The sequence below is a fragment of the Dromiciops gliroides genome, chromosome 6 (genome assembly GCF_019393635.1).
Source record: "Dromiciops gliroides isolate mDroGli1 chromosome 6, mDroGli1.pri, whole genome shotgun sequence".
NCBI lineage: Eukaryota > Metazoa > Chordata > Mammalia > Microbiotheria > Microbiotheriidae > Dromiciops > Dromiciops gliroides.
Window position 1 is genome coordinate 227,284,232 of NC_057866.1, and position 21,689 is coordinate 227,305,920.

General features: G+C 36.8%; 1 protein-coding gene across 1 annotated transcript in view; it reads left to right on the plus strand.

The window, feature by feature from the left end:
* COL25A1 (collagen type XXV alpha 1 chain) overlaps nt 1-21,689 on the plus strand; it is a 604,312-nt gene that overhangs the window by 462,613 nt on the left and 120,010 nt on the right. The window contains 2 exon segments of the mRNA XM_043971186.1: nt 9,349-9,375; nt 14,638-14,682. Of these exon segments, the coding sequence (XP_043827121.1) occupies nt 9,349-9,375; nt 14,638-14,682 (72 nt within the window).

Consider the following 21,689-nt stretch of genomic DNA (forward strand, 5'->3'; position numbering starts at 1 on the left):
TTATTTACCCAATATGTCACAACAATTCAGTGGAAAAACTAGCTTAGAACATAGGTTTTATTCAAAGGACAGTGATCTTTTTCAGCATGTATTCTGGCCATTAAATACAACTTTATATTGCATTCTCACTTAAAAGATTTTCGTTTTTGGTGAGAAGATACTGGTTTTTTTAAGAATCTAGAAAAATATTTCTCAGAATTCTGCAAATATTGAAAAGGCACCTAATCTTTCCTTAAAATAAATATTTTGTGGTATGGAGTGCAGGCTATTAGGACTATAATTTTTTTAATGATTCACTAGAGAAATACATTTAATTCTGGGCATGAGGGGAAGCCTATTAATTTTTTTCCTTCTGAGTCATTTCCACTTTGGATTCAGAAAACAAGAAACAATCTATTGAATATTTAGAAGGGATGGCCAAGGCCTGGATCTGCATGGTAATGTAAATACTAGGGTCTAGGGCCTGTTCTGAGGACAGGATCTGAAATCGCTGGATCTGTCCTTAATAAGCCTGTATGCAGTTTGTTGTCCTGGGTTCTGCTTTTGTCAACTGGTGAGAAAAATGTATTATTTCTTTAATTTCCTGAGCTTGCAAGGACTTCCCCTAAAAGAGATTACAGACTCAGGCTTTCAAGAAAAGATGAGAGATGAATCATCCTGATTTGACATTTTCCCAGGGAAAATCAGTACTTCTCTACAGAAATTGAGGTTGGGTTAGGGGGAGGAGGAGAGAGGAACAACAATACATTGGAGAGTGTGGCCTATGATTCCAGATGACCAATGATGAGGCATGCTACCCACTTTCTGACAAGCCAAATCTGTAGAATGAGACACAAACTTTTGGGTATGGACAATATGGGGAATTCTTTTGTTTGACTAAGCTCATTGGTTACAAGGATTCTGGTTTTTTTCCCCAATGGAAAGGGAGAACGGGGAGAAAGAAAAACATTTTCTGTTAATTTCAAAAATAAGATAGACTGGCCCATTTAAAAGAGTCTCTATTGAATGTTCTCCAATACCTGTACATATTAATAAAAACCCACTGTAGTAAAGTCACTTAGTTGCTTTAAGTTGCTTTTTTTTAAAAAGCAAGACCTTATTAAAGCAGATGGCAGAGTCAAAGTCCAAAAAGATCTCAACAGGATAGAACCTTAAACTGAATCTAATAAGATGAAATCCTGAACGTATTTGCACAAATTTAATCTTAGAATTGGATTCAAGAAAACAAATTCAGAAGTCTAACTTATGGAGAGTATAGTCAGATAGCAGCTAGTCAAAACCCCCCCACAGTTTTCATTGACCATGCATATAGGCAATGGTGGGACATGGTGGACAAAAGAGTTAATATAATCTTAATGGGGCATGGTGTGCAGCATGAGAGAAGTGGCTGTTCTGCCAGACATTGGGTGGCATAGGGAAAAGAGTGATGTACTTAGAGTCAGGAGGATTGGAGTCTGAATCCTGCCTCAGTTACTAGCTCAGTGGCCTCTCAGACTCAGTTTCTCCTCTGTAAATGAGCACAGAGGTGTGCTGTAAGTTTCAAATAAAGAGACACATGACATGTACTCTATAAGTCTTAAAGTGCTAGAGCAATTCTTGTTGCTTTTACTTCTGTTCCTCTACCCTGGGAAGGCCACAGTGAGAATTCTTGGTTTGGTTCTGGGTGCTGGTTACAGCATCCAAAAAAGGGCAACCAGGATGGTGTCATATGGTGTTGGTTGAAGAAACTGGGGATATGGAACGGAGAGGAAAGAAGATGAGGTCAGGGGAAATGGTAACTGTCTAAGTATCCGAAGAACTTTCGTGTTCTGGTTGACCCTAGAAGGCAAAACTGGGAGCTAAGAGTGGAAGTGGCAGTGAGGTTTCAGAGCAAATACTTCCCATCAATTGGAACCATCCAAAAGGAGACTGGGCTGCCTTGGGAGGTAGTGGGCTCCTTCTCAGAAAAGCTCTTCAGTCATTTTCAGGTACAAGGTATTATTAGATACAGAGTGAATTAGAGAGATGCTGAGGGCCCTTCCACCCCCAAAATTCTATGGTTCATGTTCTGAATTTTTATATCATACCTACCATCTTAATTCTAGAATCACTACACACTGAAACAGTATGGCCTTGATTCAGTAAACCTGGTGAAGGCTACGTGGGGTAATAAAAGATGCTAGAAAATGAAATCAGAGAGATTTGGGTTCATATTCCATCTCAGATGCTTGTTTGCAATTATGGAAAAGTTACTTAAACAAGTAAGCACTGTACCTAGACTGTGTGCTGGGCACTGTGCTGTGTTCAGTGAATAGAAAGAAAAAAATGAAAAAGCAATCAGTGCTCTAAAGGAGTTTACATTCTATTCAGGGAGACAACGCATACATGAATAAGTATTAACAACATCAACAAGACTATGTAACCTCTCAGAACCTCAGTTTCCCCATAAGCTAAAGTGTTTTGCAAAGCTTACAGCAATATATAAATTAAAGCCATAATAAGTCCAATAGAAAAAGATTAGGAGCAATAATATTAATGGGATTCTTGGATTTGTTAAGTACCAATAGAAGGTGCAGATAAGGAATGATTTGTTTTTGTTTTATTTTTCCCTTTTTTGCCAGATACCAGTGAAAAGAGAGTTCACAGATCTTTTTGGTGTAATAAGTACTGATGTTGATATGGTACCTTCCAAAAATTTTTTTTTCATGTGACTCTCACAATAAACCTGTGAGGTAGGAAGTAAAGCTATTATTATCCCCATTTTGTAGATGAGGAAATGAACCTGATTGGAGATAACCTAATTGGGGCAGAATCAGGATTTGAATACAGGTCCTTTGAGTTTAAGTTTCTACTTAAGAATCTTTTCAGCCATTCACAGATTCCTTATTTTAGCTATTGGGGGGAGGGTGGGAAGGTAATGAGAGTTAAGTGACTTGCCCAGGGTCACACAGCTAGTAAGTGTCAAGTGTCTGAGACCGGATTTAAACTCAGGTCTTCCTGAATCCAGGACCGGTGTTTTACCCACTGTGCCACCTAGCTGCCCCTTAGCTATCTTTCTTACTTCATCATGTTCTGTTCTTTTAAACATGAAAGTACTTCAATATGCTCTTATCTTAAACTATTTAATATGGCTTAAAATTTGCCTCTTAAAGGATTTTATGGATGTGAAATCTGTATGTTATAAAATGTAGCACCTGCATTATGCCCCAGACATGCCTATAATAGTGGTTGGATATGTGTTTTTTAAATTTCCTGGTGCATATAACATGTATTTCATGTTATAACATGAAATTTTATTTAAAAACATCTTAAATGATTCTTCCCAAAGGGTAATAAATTTCCACTGCACGTTTCAATCTTTCTGGATCAAATTTATATTTTTTCAGATTTCTGTGATATTCTTAACCAGGATAACCTTATGAACTTCCTCAATAAACAGATAGATAGACATACAGAAAGTATGTTACACCAAATACCCCATTTGTCATGTTAGGAGAAAAAGAGGAAGTTCTCTTCATTCATTGAGTGAACATCTTATGGCATATGAGAAGGTGTGGACAAGAATTCTATAGGATGGGCGCAATCATGGATAGATGTTTTCTATATCTTTGGAGTGAAATAAGACTGGACCGATGATTTCACTGATATAGGGAATTCCTAGGTAGAGAAACTCGCTTTACTAGTTCAAGTTGGCACCCTCTCTTCACCTTATAGTTTTAGAGAGTTTCCTAGACTCATCAGAGGTTAAGTGATTTGTGCGGAATCATACAGCCAGTTAGAAGTGAGATTTGAACCCAGGTCTTCCTGCCTCTGAGGCTACCTATTTATCCATGATGCTATACTTCCTCTGTAGAGGAATAACAACTTCCCATCTACCCATACAGAATTTGCCTTAGAGATCTTCTCAGTAGGTATTCTAAAGTTCATCATATATGAACTCAGCATCCTCTTTAAGGAATGAGATAAAATAGGAGAAGCAACAAACAACATTGTAATTTTATTTTTTAAAAAGTCATGTCAGATCAACTCTTAACATGCTTTTCTTTTTTTTCTTTCTTTCTTTCTTTTTTTTTTTTTTGGTCAGGCAATTGGGGTTAAGTGACTTGCCCAGGGTCACACAGCTAGTGTTAAATGTCTGAGGCCGGATTCGAACTCAGGTATTCCTGAATCCAGTGCCGGTGCTCTATCCACTGCGCCATCTAGCTGCCCCTCTTTTTTTTTTTTAAGTGAGGCAATTGGGGTTAAGTGACTTGCCCAGGGTCACACAGCTAGTAAGTGTTAAGTGTCTGAGGCCGGATTTGAACTCAGGTACTCCTGACTTCAGGGCTAGTGCTCTATCCACTGTGCCACCTAGCTGCCCCAAGATGCTTTTCTACAAACTGTCCCACCTCTAGTTTGTGCCTTCTTTTTTTGGTATAGGGCCTTAACCCTATCCCAGACACAATCTTGTTCGTGAGTTCCTGACTTCCTGAGTTGAGACAGTTGTCTTTACTTCCTGCTTCATGGGGAAGCGGGGTTAATGCCCTTTGATATATGCATGGAGTTCTTCAGGGAGAGGAGGGAAGAGAGGGGAAAGGGCCCTGTTTCATGCATCCCAGAGGGTGTAGACAAGGCAATATTATTATAGAAACTCCATGGGATAAAAAAGAATAAGTATTGTTTTCACTATTTTAAAGATAAGGAAACCAAGACTTAAATTCAAATTCAGGTCTCATGATGTATCCAGCTTCCTTTCCCACTGTTTGCTAGATTTTGAGATGAATGGTAGTGGTACCTTCTGAGTAGATTGAATACTTATATTCTCTCAATGGTGCTCAATTTCCTTTCATTAAATACTTATTAAAATATTCTTTAATGGAGATAGATATTTCAACTTACACCAGTCCTGAATTTCAGAGTACAGCCCTCTCTAAATCTCTACAGTGCCTTTCTAAACCTCTCTTTTCATAGTCATATAGAAAATTCCAGATGTGTTAGTCTTTGGTTAGACAGAAGTGTGTTACATTTATGCTCTTGTTTTCAAATAAAATGTTGATTTGCTAGGGGCTATATAATCATGTAATGTGAAAGTCCTAGTTTTAATGAATAGTGTATTCTCAAAGTTAGGGTTACCCTGGGAAACTGAACTTCCTGAGTTGTATAAATAAAGCCTCTGTCTGAACATTGAATTCATATAATTTTTCATATGTGATTTCCTCTCTAAAAACATTTTTAGAGGAAAGAAACCTGCTAGAAACCTTTAAAGAAATAGGAAAAGATACAATGACAAATGTCCAAATTTAGTCTTTATTCCCACATACCATACCTTGACAAAATCCACTTATCTTGATTTTCTGTAAAATTGGTGGATACACATTAAGCAATGCACTGATATAAGACCAGCCTAAATAAAAACTAAAATGTGTTTATATGGTCTAATAAATGGATAGGATCAAAAATAGGAGCTAAATTTTTCAGATACACCCTTGACTCTCTGAATGGTTTTAAACAACTTTTTTTACCTTCCTGACTCTAACTTATGACATCTTTAAATGGAAAGTGATGCTGGTTGACCCCTCCTCACCAGCTGCTTTTCAGATTAGAGAGAGGCTGGTTAATCAAATCCATGAAAATCTCACATAAGGATGATGTTGGCTCTTTATTGATAGAGGTACAAAAGGAAACATAATAGAAAAATGGTGGATTATAAAAGAATCAGTTTTGATATAACCATTAGAATAAGAACTCTGAGAAGTCAGGGCTAACTTTACCTTTCTTTGTATCTATCCCCAGTGTATATACAGTTTTCCAAAAGCAAGTCCACTCTTCCTATTTAATTTAGAGCCTGGATCATTTTCCATCTACAGCATCTATCACATTTATACTAGGGACTAACCTGAATGCCAGACTTGAAAAAATATGTATCCTTCATTCTCTTCATTTTTTCAGTGTTCATGGTTGGACTTTTTGAGTGAATTTAGGTTGGTCTTACATCAGTGCATTGCTTAATGTGTATCCACCAATTTTACAGAAAATCAAGATAAGTGGATTTTGTCAAGGTATGGTATAAAGTTCTTTGAGAAGGTCCTATACTATTCTAGGGCTTGATGTGATCAGCCCAACACCATGTGTAAAGAGGAACATCTGGGGCACTTCCCCAGTGATCAAAAATCCCCCTTTTACTCAGACTTTGCACAGGGCATCCTTCAGGACACACCTAAATACCTTCAGTGAACATTTGTCTGCTTGTTTTATGCCGGGCATAAAGTTGATAATCAGCAAAGCACTGGCATAGTTGGTTGTGGGCAAATCCATCATGAGTCTTGTATTTTAAATATGCTTGTGAAGCAGCTTTTTTGTTGATTAAGAAAACAACAGATACAATGTTATCTTTTTTAAAAAAAATGACTCTCAGTCAACTGGAGTCATCTCCAATGGCAATGTGGCCTACTGAAGAAAATAATCTTCAAAAACAGACTGTCCATCCTCTCCTTGTCATCAAAGATGCCCTCAAAATAATATAATCATATGGTATAATTATATTTTAAGCATTATATATCTACAATAGCTCATAACTATATAATATGTCATATTACATTATTATATCTACTAGTACTTATATAAAAATGTAATTATTAGTAATTATGATACATTAATTACATATTTACCATGTTGTATATTAATGGAAATATTTTATTATTAAATTACTAATAAAATCTAAATTTAACTAAACTTTTATATTACACGTATAATTGTATTGATTATATAGTGATATAATAATATGATTATATGATTAGTTATATAATTATTAAGAATTACATAATAATAATATCTAGCACTTTATAACCCTTTAAGGTTTTCAAAGTTCTATACAAATATCTCATTTTATCCTCACAACAACCCTGGAAGATAAATGCTGTTATTATCCCCATTTTATAAATGAAACTGAGTCAGGCAAAGGTTAAATGACTATATACAGAGAGAATCATCAGAAATTTTTTAAAAGTAGTTCTGTCCATCAGTAGTTGCTAGCATCTCCTCAGTTACTTTTTTGGGGTCATACCATTGTCCACGATCTTGCTCTATTCTCTTGGAATTGTCACCTCTGAGACATCTTTGGAATCAGCCCCCAAATGCCTTTAAAATGGTGTCACCTCTGTTTAATATATCTGGTCAGGTTCAATTCAGTAAAGTAATAATAAATAACAGTTCATATTTCAGATAACTCTTTAAGGTTTACAAAGCACCTTCTTCAAAACAATATTGTAAAGGATGTGGAGGTCATCTTCTAAGAAAAAAAAAAGGTAGAGGTTGAATGGAACAGCTGCTGTAGTTGGGGATGGGATATAATGTCACTTAAAAGCATTAAAGGATTTCCATGCAGCAGTGAAGGGTCAGTTTGAAATTCAAGTACATGCATTTGTAGTGGTCCTCATATATATATTTTACTTCTTCCACCAGCACTTTGTAAAAAGGAAATAAAAAAGCAAATGAAGGGAGTGCCTCAGGATTGTTTATTATCTATGTAGAATTAGCAGAAGAATTAAGGGATAAGGGATTCAGTGGTGGAGGACAGATTTTATTGAAATGACCTACAATAGGGTTGAATATATGAAAGAAAAGAAGTGAAACCATAACATGGATGGGGGAACAGGGAAAGATCAAGCTATAAGAAGTTACTGTGGTTTCCAATGTGTAAAATGAGTTCAACAAGAAAATTGTAAACTATTACAGTATTTTTGCCAAGAAAACCCCAAATGGAACCCCAAATGGAACATGCCTTAAAATGACTGAAAACAGTTTCGCAAAAATAGGTTTCGGAGGAATGTGATTGTGGGAAGAGTGGAAGGTCAGCAGAGTATGATTAGAGAAGGGAATATCAGAGTTTATAATCTTGGAGATGGATCTGTTTTGTATAATGGTGAGATCTGAGAGATCTGAGGTAACCACACTTGTGCATGGTTTAAGATGAAGGTCATGGGAGTTGAGAAAGTTGAAATACTGAGAGGCTAAGTGTTAGAAGGTTCCTTAGAGTGAACACCCAAATCACTAATAATGATGATGAGTTGGGATAGAGAAGCAGCCTACAGGACAGGTGTTTGTCATGAAGGAAGGTGAGGGACCATTCTGGATGTCCGTTGATAGGTAGAAGGATTTAGATATTCCTAAACATGAAGTATGGGATTGTTCCTAACCTCGCATTAGCTAGGTTCTCTTTTGTTGATCAACTTGTGTTTAATGTTACTTTCTGATATAGCTTCTGAAGAGCAAGACATGCATCTGTTCAACTTGAAGACCAATGAGATTTATAGTTGCATCGATGGGGAAAGTGTTTACCATTTTGCTAAACACAATTTTGGGGAAAGGTAGAATGGGGAAAGTTGCATGTTACAAATCATGGGAAAAAAAAAAACAAACAAATCATAGAGAAATATGTATACGATAGTATATGGTTTTGCATTCCCTCCTACAAATATACTTGGCAGCACGCCTCAAAGCAGCCCTTTCTTTATCTAATTAAATAATATTGTCCAGAACACTATCCAATGACCATTAACCTGGAAATTAAGGAAACAATTAATATAGGAGAAATAAGGTCTTTAATCGGGGCAGAGGAACTATAGCTCCTGGTGTTGCAAAGCTCAGAGGCTAGGAATACCCAAAGATGGGAATTGAGGACAGGGTTTTTATGGCTTAACAGAATAGAAGGGAACCAAAAGATTGCTCCAGAGTGTGCCAGGCAGTAAGCTAAGCACTACTGATTCAAAGAAAGTAAAAAACAAAAGGAGTGTCTCCACTTAAGGAGCCTACATTTTAATGGAAAAGAAAATGCTATAAAGAGGTTTCTGCAGGCTCAATAGAGTAGAAGGAAGATAACCTTAGAATAGAAAGCACTAGCAGCTAGAGGGGGTTGGGAGAAGCTTCTAAAAGAAGGAAGGGAGGATCAGTTGATACTCTGGCTTTTTTATCTTTTTCCTTATAAATATGCCAACCAAAATTGCACAGGTATACTGTAGAAATAATATAAAATATGGCCGTTTTGGTCTGGGGCCACAGTTGCCTTTTAACTCAAGAAAATCTTTAGCTGTCTAAGTAAGATTGATGCCATAGATTTGCAGGTATTTGAAGAAACAGATGGGATGGAATAGCAAAGACTTAAGAAAAAAGATGGGAGAAATCAGAATTCTACTGTGTATACTTAATGCTTTTTCAGAAAAGAGAAGAAAAGATCCATTGTGAAACTGAAAGTTTTCCTTTTCCTAGATGCACAAAACAACAGCTGGATTCAGTCCAGCATAGGAAGGTTTATAGAATGGGACAGTTTTAATTGGTCACTTAAGCTTAAATTGGTGATATTATTATGCTAATTGAATTGTTTTCCCCTTTCAGGGACCTCTGGGGCCTCCAGGACAAAAGGTAGAGTATAAACAATAATACTGTGAAAGTAATTATGTTCCTTAGTGCCAAATTGCAACTCTGAGAGGTGAATAGAATTAGCTACTGTAAGCCACATTGGAGCAGTTAGTTTAGACTGTCAAGTCTGTTTTCCCAAAATACAACTTCATAATGTGAGACATAAGAATTCTAATTTTCCCCATTATAGGAAATTTGACCAGTCCAGATCAGACTGTTTTCGGTCTCTCTCCTGAACTTGTAGGTTAAAAGGTTATTATAACTTTCTTACTCGAGTACTAGTAAAGTTATGAAGGCAAGCTTTAAAAAAGTGAAGAGGAAGATAAAGTCTCAAATTAAATGGATTGTAGCCTTACTTGCATGTTCTGTTGCCATATGACTGACCAAAGGAAAATACAAAGGTAGGTGTTGCAAAAAAAATAGAGATGGGCTGTTTGTGCACAGGTGGTTCAGGGCTGTCTTCCTGTTGCCAAGGTAACTGGAGAATTCACTTTCTGTGAATCTTTTTGGCATTATGTATACTCACCGGAATCAAATGCTGCAGTTTGATGGAGTGAATCAAGAGCTTAAGGAATTGCATCATTACACAACACTAAATATATCAGTAGCTCATTCAACAAACCAGTGAAAGCTGATTGATGACTCTTTGCCATCATCTTCCACAAATACCACTGAATTCTCAATTTTTAAAAAAATGTTTTTAAAGTTTAGAAGATAATGTTACACATCTGTTAAAAAAAGTACCCAAAGAAGCTAAATAGACTCACTGGTAGGGGCAGCTAGGTGGCGCCCTGGATTCAGGAAGACCTGAGTTCAAATCCAGCCTCAGACACTTGACACTAACTAGCTCTGTGACCCTGGGCAAGTCACTTAACCCTCATTGCCCTGCAAAAACCCCAAAAAAACCCAAAAAACAAAATCACTGGTAATAGCACAAATAGAAAAACAATTGTTTTCTATTTTAAAATTTCACATTGCATCCAGAGATGCACTTTAAAAAAAAATACTTGTCATCTGTTGAAACATAATTTTTCAGATCAAAGTAAAAGCTAATGAGTTGTAGGATAATTCACGTTGGAACACCATGTCCTAAACAATAATGGCTCCAATAGTCACAGTGTGAAATTGTAAAGCTACTCTCATCTACTGCCAGGACAAAATTACTTCTTCAGTCTTTTGGAAGTCTGTTAATAGTACCCACAATATTTGCAGTAAAGAAAGAAAGTGATTTTTTATAGCACTCTCCTTCAGAAATCTTCAGATTGTTTGGCAAAAGAAGGCATGTTTTTAATAAAGTCCTTTTCAATTAGAATAAAACTATCTTAACATCTTACAGAGGCTAAGAAAAAAATCTCCTTGTTTTTTGATGCCAGGAAAGGAATGTACATGCTATCTTTAAAATATGGCTTATCCACAGTCCAGGAAGGAAGGTATACTCTGAGAGGGGAAGTGAAAAGAATATTTGAAAATATTTCTTAACATCTTTCTGTGCTTGACTAGATGTCATAGTGTAAGGAGCTAAAATCCTAGCTATGATGTCTAAAATCTAATGAGTGGCCACCTTAAATTAAAAGCTTTAGCAAGAGTTTAGACTTGTAAGTATTTATTAAAGTGCATCATAAGTTGGTGAGGAGATAAAGAGGTAATAATCTAACTATCTCTAAGAGACCCCAGCATCCGACCCACCATACTGAGGTCAGGAACCCAAGAGGCCAAACTTCAGTGGCTTCTCCCAGAACCTCTTGTGAAACAGGAAAAAAGGCCGTCCACACAAACACAGCTACAAGCTAATTGGCTGGTAACTTTGATTGACAGGACCCATGAGCAAACATCACTTCCTGGCACCAAACTGACCTTCAAATTCCCAGAAAAGGTCACTTCCGGATGCTAAAGTCACATGGTTTCTAAATCACGTCCTTTCTCCTCATGGCTGAGCTTCCCGGCAATATTTCTCCCAGGACAGGGTATCATTCCAATTCTCACAGTAGGGTTGCATCAGGCAATATTTAATGGTTGTGTTTCTCACCCTCTAACACATCACTGTTTTAAAATTGTACTTATATTCATATGGTCTAAATATTGGCATCCATTTTGGTGCAGTGGATAGGGTACTGGCCTGGATTCAGGAGGACCTGAGGTCAAATCCAGCCTCAGACACTTGACACTGTGTGACCCTGGGAAAGTCATTTTAACCCTCATTGCCTGCAGAAAAAGAAAAGTGAAAAAAAAAGAATAATAGTTACTCTAAATACTGAGAATTTTTTGCCCCCCCCCCACTAAATATCATTCAATTCCCACACTCTTCTTAACTCTTCTTTCTCTCTTGCTTTTTCATTGGTTCTACTATGGGAAAGAGTTTGTTTTTGTTTGTTACCTTTTATTTCATGTAACTGAAACTCACACATCTTAAAAGAGTTTTATTTTGCTGTTAAATTTTTTACACTAAGCCATTGTCAACATCTCTTACAAGCTCTAAGGTTAAATCAGTGTCACTTGCTGGTGCATTTGAATCTCAATATAAGCTATGTTTTTTCTTTTTTTTTAAGCACGTATTAAATTTAACAGGATTGGTGTGCTTGACTCAGAGAAAAACAGTATTTGATTTTAATTTTCTAATTTCTAAGGAAGCATGAAAAGTGTTGTTATATGATCATGCATTGACCAGCAGATGACATGGAAAATAAGGAGCCCTAGGTTTAGACATTTCACAAAGCCAGGCAAAAAAGAAAAAAAGAAATGCTTTACTGAGATAGTGGAATTGATGCCATATGACAGCAGGAATTTTTGCCTTTTAAAATTCATCTCCATGTATCTTTAGGGGAAGTCACTTAACCCTGCCTTAGTTCCTCATCTGCCAAATGGGCTGGAGAAAGAAATGGCACACTACTCCAGTATCCTTGCCAAGAAAACCCTAAAATGTGGTCACAGAGAGTCAGACATGACTGAACAGCAGCAACAATGAGAAGAACAACAACTGGGTGTTTATTTCTTTCTCATGCAGACATACAGAATGTTCATTTGTCCTTCACTGTTAGGATTTACTGGCCCTCCCCCATCCATCTGATGATTTCTCCCTCCCTCCTTCCCTTTTTTCCTCCCTTGCTTCCTTTTTTCCTTTCCTTCCACTACTCTGAGTCATCGCTGGTCATTTGCATCAGCTTACTTATACCTGTAATGTCTTTCCAGATCTTTTGGAGTAATCTGCAATTTTGATTCTTCAGAAATCATTGTGGATTTGCAGCCATATAGAATGACTGTCATTACAAAGAAAGAAAGAAAAAAGATGGGCTCTGGTGATAGAGAAAATTTGTAATCTTTAAAAGTATACTGTAATTTCCTAATTGCAATCCAGCCTGATTTGTTCCTATTTAATTTTGAACCTGGTTCATTGTCCATCAGCACTCCTTTGACTGAGAAATATATACCAATGGGTTAATTCATTAGGTTGCCCATCAGCAGTAGGTCAAGCCTTGGCAGTTTGCATTCTTTACTTACTTGATTTTTGCTGTGTTGATTGCTAGACTATCTCTTTGGAGTAATTCAAAGGAGTTCATGGAACTAATAAAGAAGACCCTGAAGTAGGAAATAATCATCTCAATGCATTTTGAAAAATAAGAACATCTGAAAACCCTTGCCATTTAGAGGGAATCCCTCTTCCATTTGGATTCTGAGTAAGACTTTTTCTGTGACAATGGCAGACAAATTTGGTGAATATGTCCCATGTTTCACTTGAGATTGTTTATCAAAGAATTGTTGAGCAATTCTTTGTGGTATCGAGGAATCTGGAATGATTTTGATATCTACAGGAGAGGTACTCAGTTGGAAGATCCACTTTAGTTTTATTTTGTTCTATTGGGAAGTTTTAAAAAATAATAATAAACCAGCATTTTTCAAAAAATGAGTCAGTTTTGTAGTCATCAGTGAAAACTTGTCTATTCTTATCTCATGTTTTTATCAAAGATATCTTTGAGATTCATATAGACCACTCTCACTTTTATAGAAGGAGAAAGTGCACACATTGTTCAGTAGCGATTTTCTTGGTAAGCATTTATAGGGGTAATACTGCCATATGATGCTTTCCTTTTAAAAAATTATCCTTTCCATCAAAATATGTCTTGAAGAACTGGTACATGGATGCCTTTAAAATTGTGTTGCTTCTTGAATAGATTTCCTCCAAATGTAGTTAACCAGACCCAACCATACATCCTTCCTTCCTTCATTTTTTAGGTGCTGCTTCAATGGCCTAATGTACCACAAGAGCTACTGAGGTTATATTCAAAATGTGCAAATTTCATCATTATTAACCATGAGAATAAATACTCAAATGGATATGTGATCTTATCTATTCTTGAGTTCCCTCCCACAATGTAGATTTCAACCTATTCATACCAGCCCTCCTGTATGATTCTTATCCAAGTTCTCAAAATTCACCACAAGGCATCTATCTACCCAATGTGTGAGAGGCCTCCTTCATTTTTCTCTCAACCTCACAGGAGTATCAGTAGAGTATTCTGAATAGCCACCTTTCATCCCTGACTCTTGCTAAGTGACCAGTCCATTTTCTCTTTCTTTCATACAATTCTCTGATGATCCCTTTTAGCCTTGTTCTTCAGGGTTTCATCATTTTATGGTTGTGGAATCTGAGGACCAAAGAGAGAAAATCACTTACCCAAGGTCAAATAGGTAGTAAGTGACAGAACCAGGGTTTGCTCACAGGTCCTTTGACTACTCTTTTTATCACATCATAATGTCTCCTTTACTTGTCCACGTCTTATGATTTTATTTATTGGAAGAATATCAACATGGACCCCTACTGAGCGGGCAAAGATCTTTCAATCAAGTACCAACAACTAAACTAATATTTGTAGATGGTCTAAAACCTGTTAGATTTTTGAAACTTCCCCATTTTTTACTACTCTGTCCTTGTTTAGTGAGAAAGGGTTGACACAGAACCAAGATTCACTTTGTATTTTTATGTTTCATAGTTTGAGGATTCCAGCACCTAGTTGTCCAACTCCTAGTTTCTCTGCATAGTGAGGCTGCTATTTGCACAGTACACACAGTCTACTATGGGACTTCTAGTAAACATTTTATCTAGCTTGATAGATTCCCCCAGAGAATGTGTTCCACTGCTATATCCTTCAAGAAGTCAGAGTAGCATGGGGAAACATTGGAAGAGCATATGATAGATAAACATTTAAATTCAGTATGAAAGTATTTTATAATCTGATTATCAGCCTAAAACAGTTATGTTTTTCCTATTAGGGTTCTATTGGAGTACCTGGCACCCCAGGGATGGATGGGAAAATGGTGAGTTCCTTTATCCTTTTTTTTCTGATATGAGTAAGAAGATATATGATATTATTCATAGTCATGATTGACTATGAAAATAATTGATTTACACACACACACACACATATATATATATATATATATATATATATATATACACATCATTTTCAATTTGGCCAATAGAAAACAGGTCTAAATTATATGGTGAAACTTTTTAGGAAGAGATTACATAGAAACATAGAAACGGAAGAGCGTAATTCCAAGAAGGGGATTGAGAACTGGAAGTAAGGCATTTTGTGGGATTTGGAGAGTTTTCCTGCAAAGTCCCTGGCATCAAGTTAGTAGAGGGTGATGGATCTGCTTCCTTTTGTATTTATGGAGATAAGAAAAATGCATCCTCAATTCCTTCTTGTCACAGGAAACATTAGAGTCGTTCTCCATTTGTAAGGAAGTTTGGTTACTCATCAATCTGAATTAGCAAAATAATCCTTTTCACTCTTTGATGAGTGAAGGTTTGAAATACATGATTTAGACAGATTTTGGCAGGCTTTCTATTTGTATCACCAGCACCTGGCTGGTGATTGTTGGTTAAAACCACTGTTAATTCATACCATATCCAGCTGAGGAGAAATTAGAAAATGATTTTCAGACTTGTGGAATAGGGTATTGGGACTGAACCTGTGTTTCTTTCTCTGAAACTTAGAGTATTATATAGTAGAGCCCTCTGAGATTAAATTATTTGCCCAGGGTCAACCAGCCAGTCTATGCCAAGAGGTGGGACTCAAAACTCCTGATTCGGAGGCCAGTGCTATATAGAGCATAGCTGCTGTTTGTGTTGTTTTTAACTTGTTGAATCTATGCACAAAACAACTAATGATCATTAATCTTCTCCCTTTGCATTCTGTTTATATGTACAAATGAACGATATATACACATGTATGTATATATATGTAAATATACACACATATTTACTTATACATTGCCTCTCTGAAGAAGTTGTCAAAGGTTTCCTTGAGAGCTTACTCTAGCTTCATAGGTTGGAGATTTGTAGTCCAGAAAAATCATTCTCAAGCCTTACAAACTCCAAGTTGAAAGTTTGTGTATCTATTGGGAGACCCCCCCTAAAAAAAACCCATACTGAACTAGGGCACTGTGCTGATTCTGATTCTCAGAGCCCATGTGTTGGCCCCTTGTAACTGCATGAACCCCTAGCCTATTCTCTGCTGTCCCTCTTAAGTCCTTGCTCTTCTGGGTCATGTTACAGAAGTTCCAGCAGATCAAAACAATGTAGAATATGCCTAGCATTAAAAAAAAAAATGGGTCATCTTTTTCATTTTAGCTCCCTCTGCCTGCACCTAATCTTCTTTACAGAGTTTCTAAAGAATCGTTTTTTGCCTTTCATTGTGGCTAATCATTTTAAAAACTTATTTGTCTTTTGAGGGAAATCCATAAATGACATTTAATTTTTTATTCATCAGAGATAGAAGGAGAACTGTATTTTATTCTCTTTTGGGTAAAATCCATATAGAATATTGAATTTCTAATCCATGAGGAGTCAGGGAGCTAGACTTCAAAATGTCTATACTTCCAAAAATTTTTCATATTTGTACTCAGGGAGCCTTTTTTATGTTTTGCTCAGTTCCTCAGTGAAATAAATGTTCTCCATTCAGGCAAGTGGTGCATTTTTTATCAATACAGCAAATTACCCACAGTCATAGGTACTTAGTTTATTGTTTATTCCTGTGCTTTTCTAGTTAGCTTCTATCTTCTCACAGGTTCAGATAAGTTTGAATCATTCACTTTATGTCATGGAGGTGTAAAAGAAAAATAAGCATGGCATTTAAAAAATGCATTATTCCAAGAAACCGTAACAGAAAAAATATCCTAGGGACAACCAAAATGGGGGTGCAAAACAGCAGAGATCAATGTAGACCTCCATTGGATGGTAGGATCCCAGATAGAGAGTTGGAAAGGAACTTAAAGGTCATCCAGTCCAGTCTCTTCATTTAACATTTTAGGAAACTGAGGCACATAGCAAGTAAGTGACTGACTCAAAGCCATACAGGTAAGTTTAGTGGCAGAATTGGGATCCAAATCCAAGTTATTAACACCACACCATGCTGTGCCTCAAAGCTCAAGAGCTTTGCATATTAAGTGGTGATTTTCTCTTAAATGTAAACATATTGGGAGCAGCACAGAGCTTTAGAGAAACCTTTAACCTGAAACTGTGCAACTTTAAAACCCCCATGTATGTCCTTATGAAGTCTCTATGTGTTTCTTTTTATAAAGGAAATATGCAATTTCCTTGCAGATTCCTGCAAGACAAAGGAATGTGTCCAGTTTTCTTGTCCTGGTCATCAAATTTAAATTGTATTTCAAGGATCAAAGTGGACATTTTAAATTTGTGGATTTATGTTTTGATTTCCACCTTCATTTATGGCATTTTTGAGTGATTTTCCTGGACACATTTCTAAAAATGGTGTCAGTATAACTTAATTGAGCTTGAACTCATTTTCCCCTAACCTGGGTGAAGAATATAATTATCACCAGACTTCAAGCATTTACTCCAAAATTTTTATACAGAAGATTATACCTGTATACCTGACTTTAACTTTGTTGCCATCTGCTATGCTATCTCTGGAGAGAGAAGGGTGTATATGTGCTCCAGCTATAACAAAGGGGCCCCATATCCTAGTGAGAACACTGGGAGGGAGTAATGAAATAATCCTATTTTGGGGAGAAGTGTGACATGAACGTTTATCTGTCAGAATAATATGTTTCTCTGAGAAGGTAGGTAAGAATAGTATAAGTGGTATAACAGACAGACTATGTATTGGAAGACAAAACTACACTGGAAGATATTTTATTTGTTGTTATCTCTATTTCACCCCGCCCCCTTCACTGGGTAGGAACTGCTGTTTCCAGGGAGTGGATGAAATAGGTTTCTATTTTCGGTACTTTAGAAACATATCAAATAAAACCTGGAAAAATAAGTTTAATATTGATTTTTTAAATCTACATTTGAAGCCAATTGACAACAACAGCAATAAAGTTTTTAGGGAAATCAGAACTCCTGCTGACGTAGATTCTCCCAATCATTGGAGTTAAGGCACTCAGGGCAGACATAGACCTGCAATTACCTTTTACACTTGCTCTATTTTAAATGATGTTAAAAAACAAACACAAGTTTCCACAAATGTCTATAGCTAGGAAGAACTATACCTAAAAGGGAGTAACTGACTTTCAGTCTTCCTTCTTAGTCAATGGGCTTTGTCTACCCAACATCTTTGTGTACAGGGCAGCTAGTGGATACAGTGCCAGGCCTGGAATCAGGAAGACTTGATTTTGAATCCAGCCTCAGACATTTATTAGCTGTGTGACCCTGGGCAAGTTACTTACTCTCTGTCTGCCTCAGCATCCTCACGTATAAAATGGAGATAATTATAACCTCCCTCCCTGAATTGTTGTGAGGATAAAATGTGGTCATATTTATAAAACTCTTTGAAAACCTTAAAGCATATGTAAATGTTAACTCATAAATAGGACAGAGGGGAGAATGTTAGATATTTCTTCTTAGTTTTCATAATTAACATTAAAGTAAATGTTTTTACCAATATCAGAAATGTAGGTTTAGCAAGGAAAACTGATGAACTATCTAAAACATTTTTATGTGTCCCATATAGTGAATTATGAAAATAGAATATCTAAAGATAGTCACCAAGCTGGGCTTTCAGCTCGGTCTTGTTCAGCATAACAGAATCACAAAAGCTCTGAATAAAAAGAGACCTCGAAGACTATCTAGTTCAATCTGTGCATGAATAAGAATACCAACAAGAGGGCCTTACCTTGAAGACCACCAGCAAGGAGGAACCCACTACTTCCTAAGGCAGCCCAACTCCCTTTTTGGATAGTTCTTTTTGAAAATGATATTTTGATGACATTTATCATGGTATTTCAATCAACAGCTTGTATAAAGAAATAGAAGGCACCTAGGTAGTCCAGGGGATAAAGCCCTGGACCTGGAGTCAGAAAGATCTGAGTTCAAATACAGTGACATCAGGCAAGTCACTTAACTATTTTCTGCCTCAGTTTCCTCATCTGTAAAATGGGAATGATAGTAGCACCTTCCTCCCAGGGTTGTTATGAGGCTCAAAGGAGATAATATTTGTAAAGCACTATCTGGCATATAGGGTACTTGAGTGCTTAACAAATGCTTGTTTCCTTCCTTCTTTCCTTTTCAAATTTTCAGATGACAAAAAGCTAATACATTGAATAACAGAATCAATCAATAAACATTTATTAAGTGTCTACTATATTTTAGGCACTGTGCTCAGTGATGGGGACACCAAAAGAAGCAAAAGACAGTCCCTGCCCTCAAAACATAAACCCGCAAATATAAAATGTCTACTTCAATCCTTGAAATACATTTCAAATTAGATAACCAGGACAAAAAAAAACCTTTTTCTTGCGGGAATGGGAACAAATATGAAATCCTGCAGACATACTGGAAGTAACCAAGCAGAAATTTGGATGACTGATCAGTGATGTTTTAGAGAAATTCCTTCTGGAGTCACTTGGGAAATGGAAGCAGAAGACTTCCAAGACCCCTTCCAGTTCTAAGACCTTTCATGTTCTGCTTGGTTACAAACCTGTTTCCTTACAAACAGGCACATATAAGTTAATTCACCTAGACTGCTCTTCAAGGAACCAAATGTGACTATCGCTAGGCCCAAAGATAAAAGTCCAAATGTCTTAGAAGGACCCCCAGAGTTTCTACTGGGATGGCACAGCTGTCAAGACCACAACACAATGAGATGTCCATCTAGTTGAGAGTATGACTACTTTAGTGGAGGTTTGTCAGGTATATAACCAATATTAAAAACCATGAATCTAGAATTTGTGGACCCATAAATAGGGGGTTTTCTATAATCAAGAATAAAACAAGAATCAGGTTAATTTTTTAGTTCAGACAATGAATTCAATAATACTTTAGTCCTTCAAGGAAAGGAGGTGACAGGGTAGCATGGAGGATTAATTTTTTAAATAGTCTTGCATATTAATTTAAAGCCAAAAGAATTAGTTAAAATAAAACACTTATTTTCATCTAAATTTGCTGTAATAATAGGCTACACCCTTTGTTCTTCTTAAAGAGAATTTCAGAAAATCAAGTTCCAAAATATTTTTCCAAAGAAAAATACAGAAGGTCTTTTACTTATAGGTCTGACCAAATAGAACCAAATAAAATAGTATGGAAAAGTTGTTCAAATAGCTTGTTTTTAATCAGTTTATTCTTGGCAGAAACCTTTTCTGGTTAAATCCTAGATCAAGGCTCAATAACTTGTATATCATTGAATGCCCCTCCTAGGACTAAGGGATGAGCAATGTGTGTGTGTGTGTGTGGTCGCTGTCAGTTTTAGGCTATTTGTAATAACAATGATATTTTGTGGCCCTTTAAGGTTTACAGAATAATTTGCTTATGGCAGTGTTAGTGTCCCTAGGTCAGACTCTTTATTTTCCTTTTTTTTTTTTTTTTGCGGGGCAATTGGGGTTAAGTGACTTGCCCAGGGTCACACAGCTAGTAAGTGTTAAGTGTCTGAGGCCAGATTTGAACTCAGGTACTCCTGAATCCAGGGCCGGTGCTCTATCCACTGTGCAATCTAGCTGCCCCAGACTCTTTATTTTCCAATGAATGAGTTCATACACCTTCTCACATCCACTGTCTAATATGCTCATGTTGATAAAGTGGCTTGCCACTTTAGCAAATATTTATTAAATATGTACCATGTATAGTACACTGTAGCAAGAGAGGCAGTAATGAAATTCTTCCTGTCCTCAATGAAGTTACACTCTGCTAGGACATATAACATGGAAACATGAATGAACTACATGGTAATTTGAGAAGGGAGAGAGTACTACCAACTGTGGAGCTAAGGAAAGAGTTCTTGAAGGAAGGGAATAGCTTATCTGTATCTTGAAGAAATCTGAAAGGTAGAGATGAGAAAGGGGTACATACTTGGTATGGAAGATGGCTTCTGAGAATTCACTAAGGCCAGAACTGGAATGCAAAGCTTAAGGGAGAGATAGATAGTAGCATAATTGAATGAAGCAAAGAATAGTTCAAAGGAAAGGTGAAAAGGTAGGTAGGGGCCAAGTTGAATGCCAGGCTAAGGAGTCTATATTTTATTCAAAAAGTAATAGGGAGCCACTGCTGTTTTTTGAGATGAGAAATAGTGTGGACAGATGTGCCTCAGAAGACTATGTTTGCAGTTGGATGAAGGACATGGAGAAGAAACAGGAGGCTTAGAGACCAATAAAAAGAAGAAAGGGACCAGATGTTGTGAACATAGAATTGACACTACTTAGAAGTTAATTGGCTGTGGGAATAGGAGTGAGGCTAGCCTCTACAGAAACAAGGAAGTTTGGAGGAGATGAGGTTTTAGGGTAGGGGTGGTATGTCAGTGAGAGAAAGATGATGAATTCCATTTTTAAGATGTTGCATTCAATATGCTAATGGAACATCTAGAGGCATCTATTCACCTGGAATACTCTTTCCTTAGCCTGATGCCTATCCTTTGAGGCACTCCTTGAAGCATTTCTTGACTTCTCTAGCCCATGTCCATATGAACATAGATTTTGGAACTAGAAAGAATCTTATGATTTAGTCCAACCCTCTCATTTACCAATGCTTAAGTTAGTTAATAGCAGAGCCTGAATTTGAATTTGTCTTCTCACTCCAAATCCATTGTCTTATGTGGCAGCTAGGTGGCACAGTAGACTTGGAGTCAGGAAGACCTGAGTTCAAATCCAGTTTCAGACACTTATTATCTATGTGACTCTGGGCTTAACTTTTTAACCATTGTCTGCTTCAGTTTCCTCATTTGTCAAATAGGGATAGCACCTACCTACTAGGGTTGTTGTGAGAATCACATGTGTAAAGTAATGCCCACAGTGCCTGGCAAATACATAATAAATGCTTGTTTCCTCCCCCCACCCCAACCCTGTCACTTCCACAATTTTATGTCATG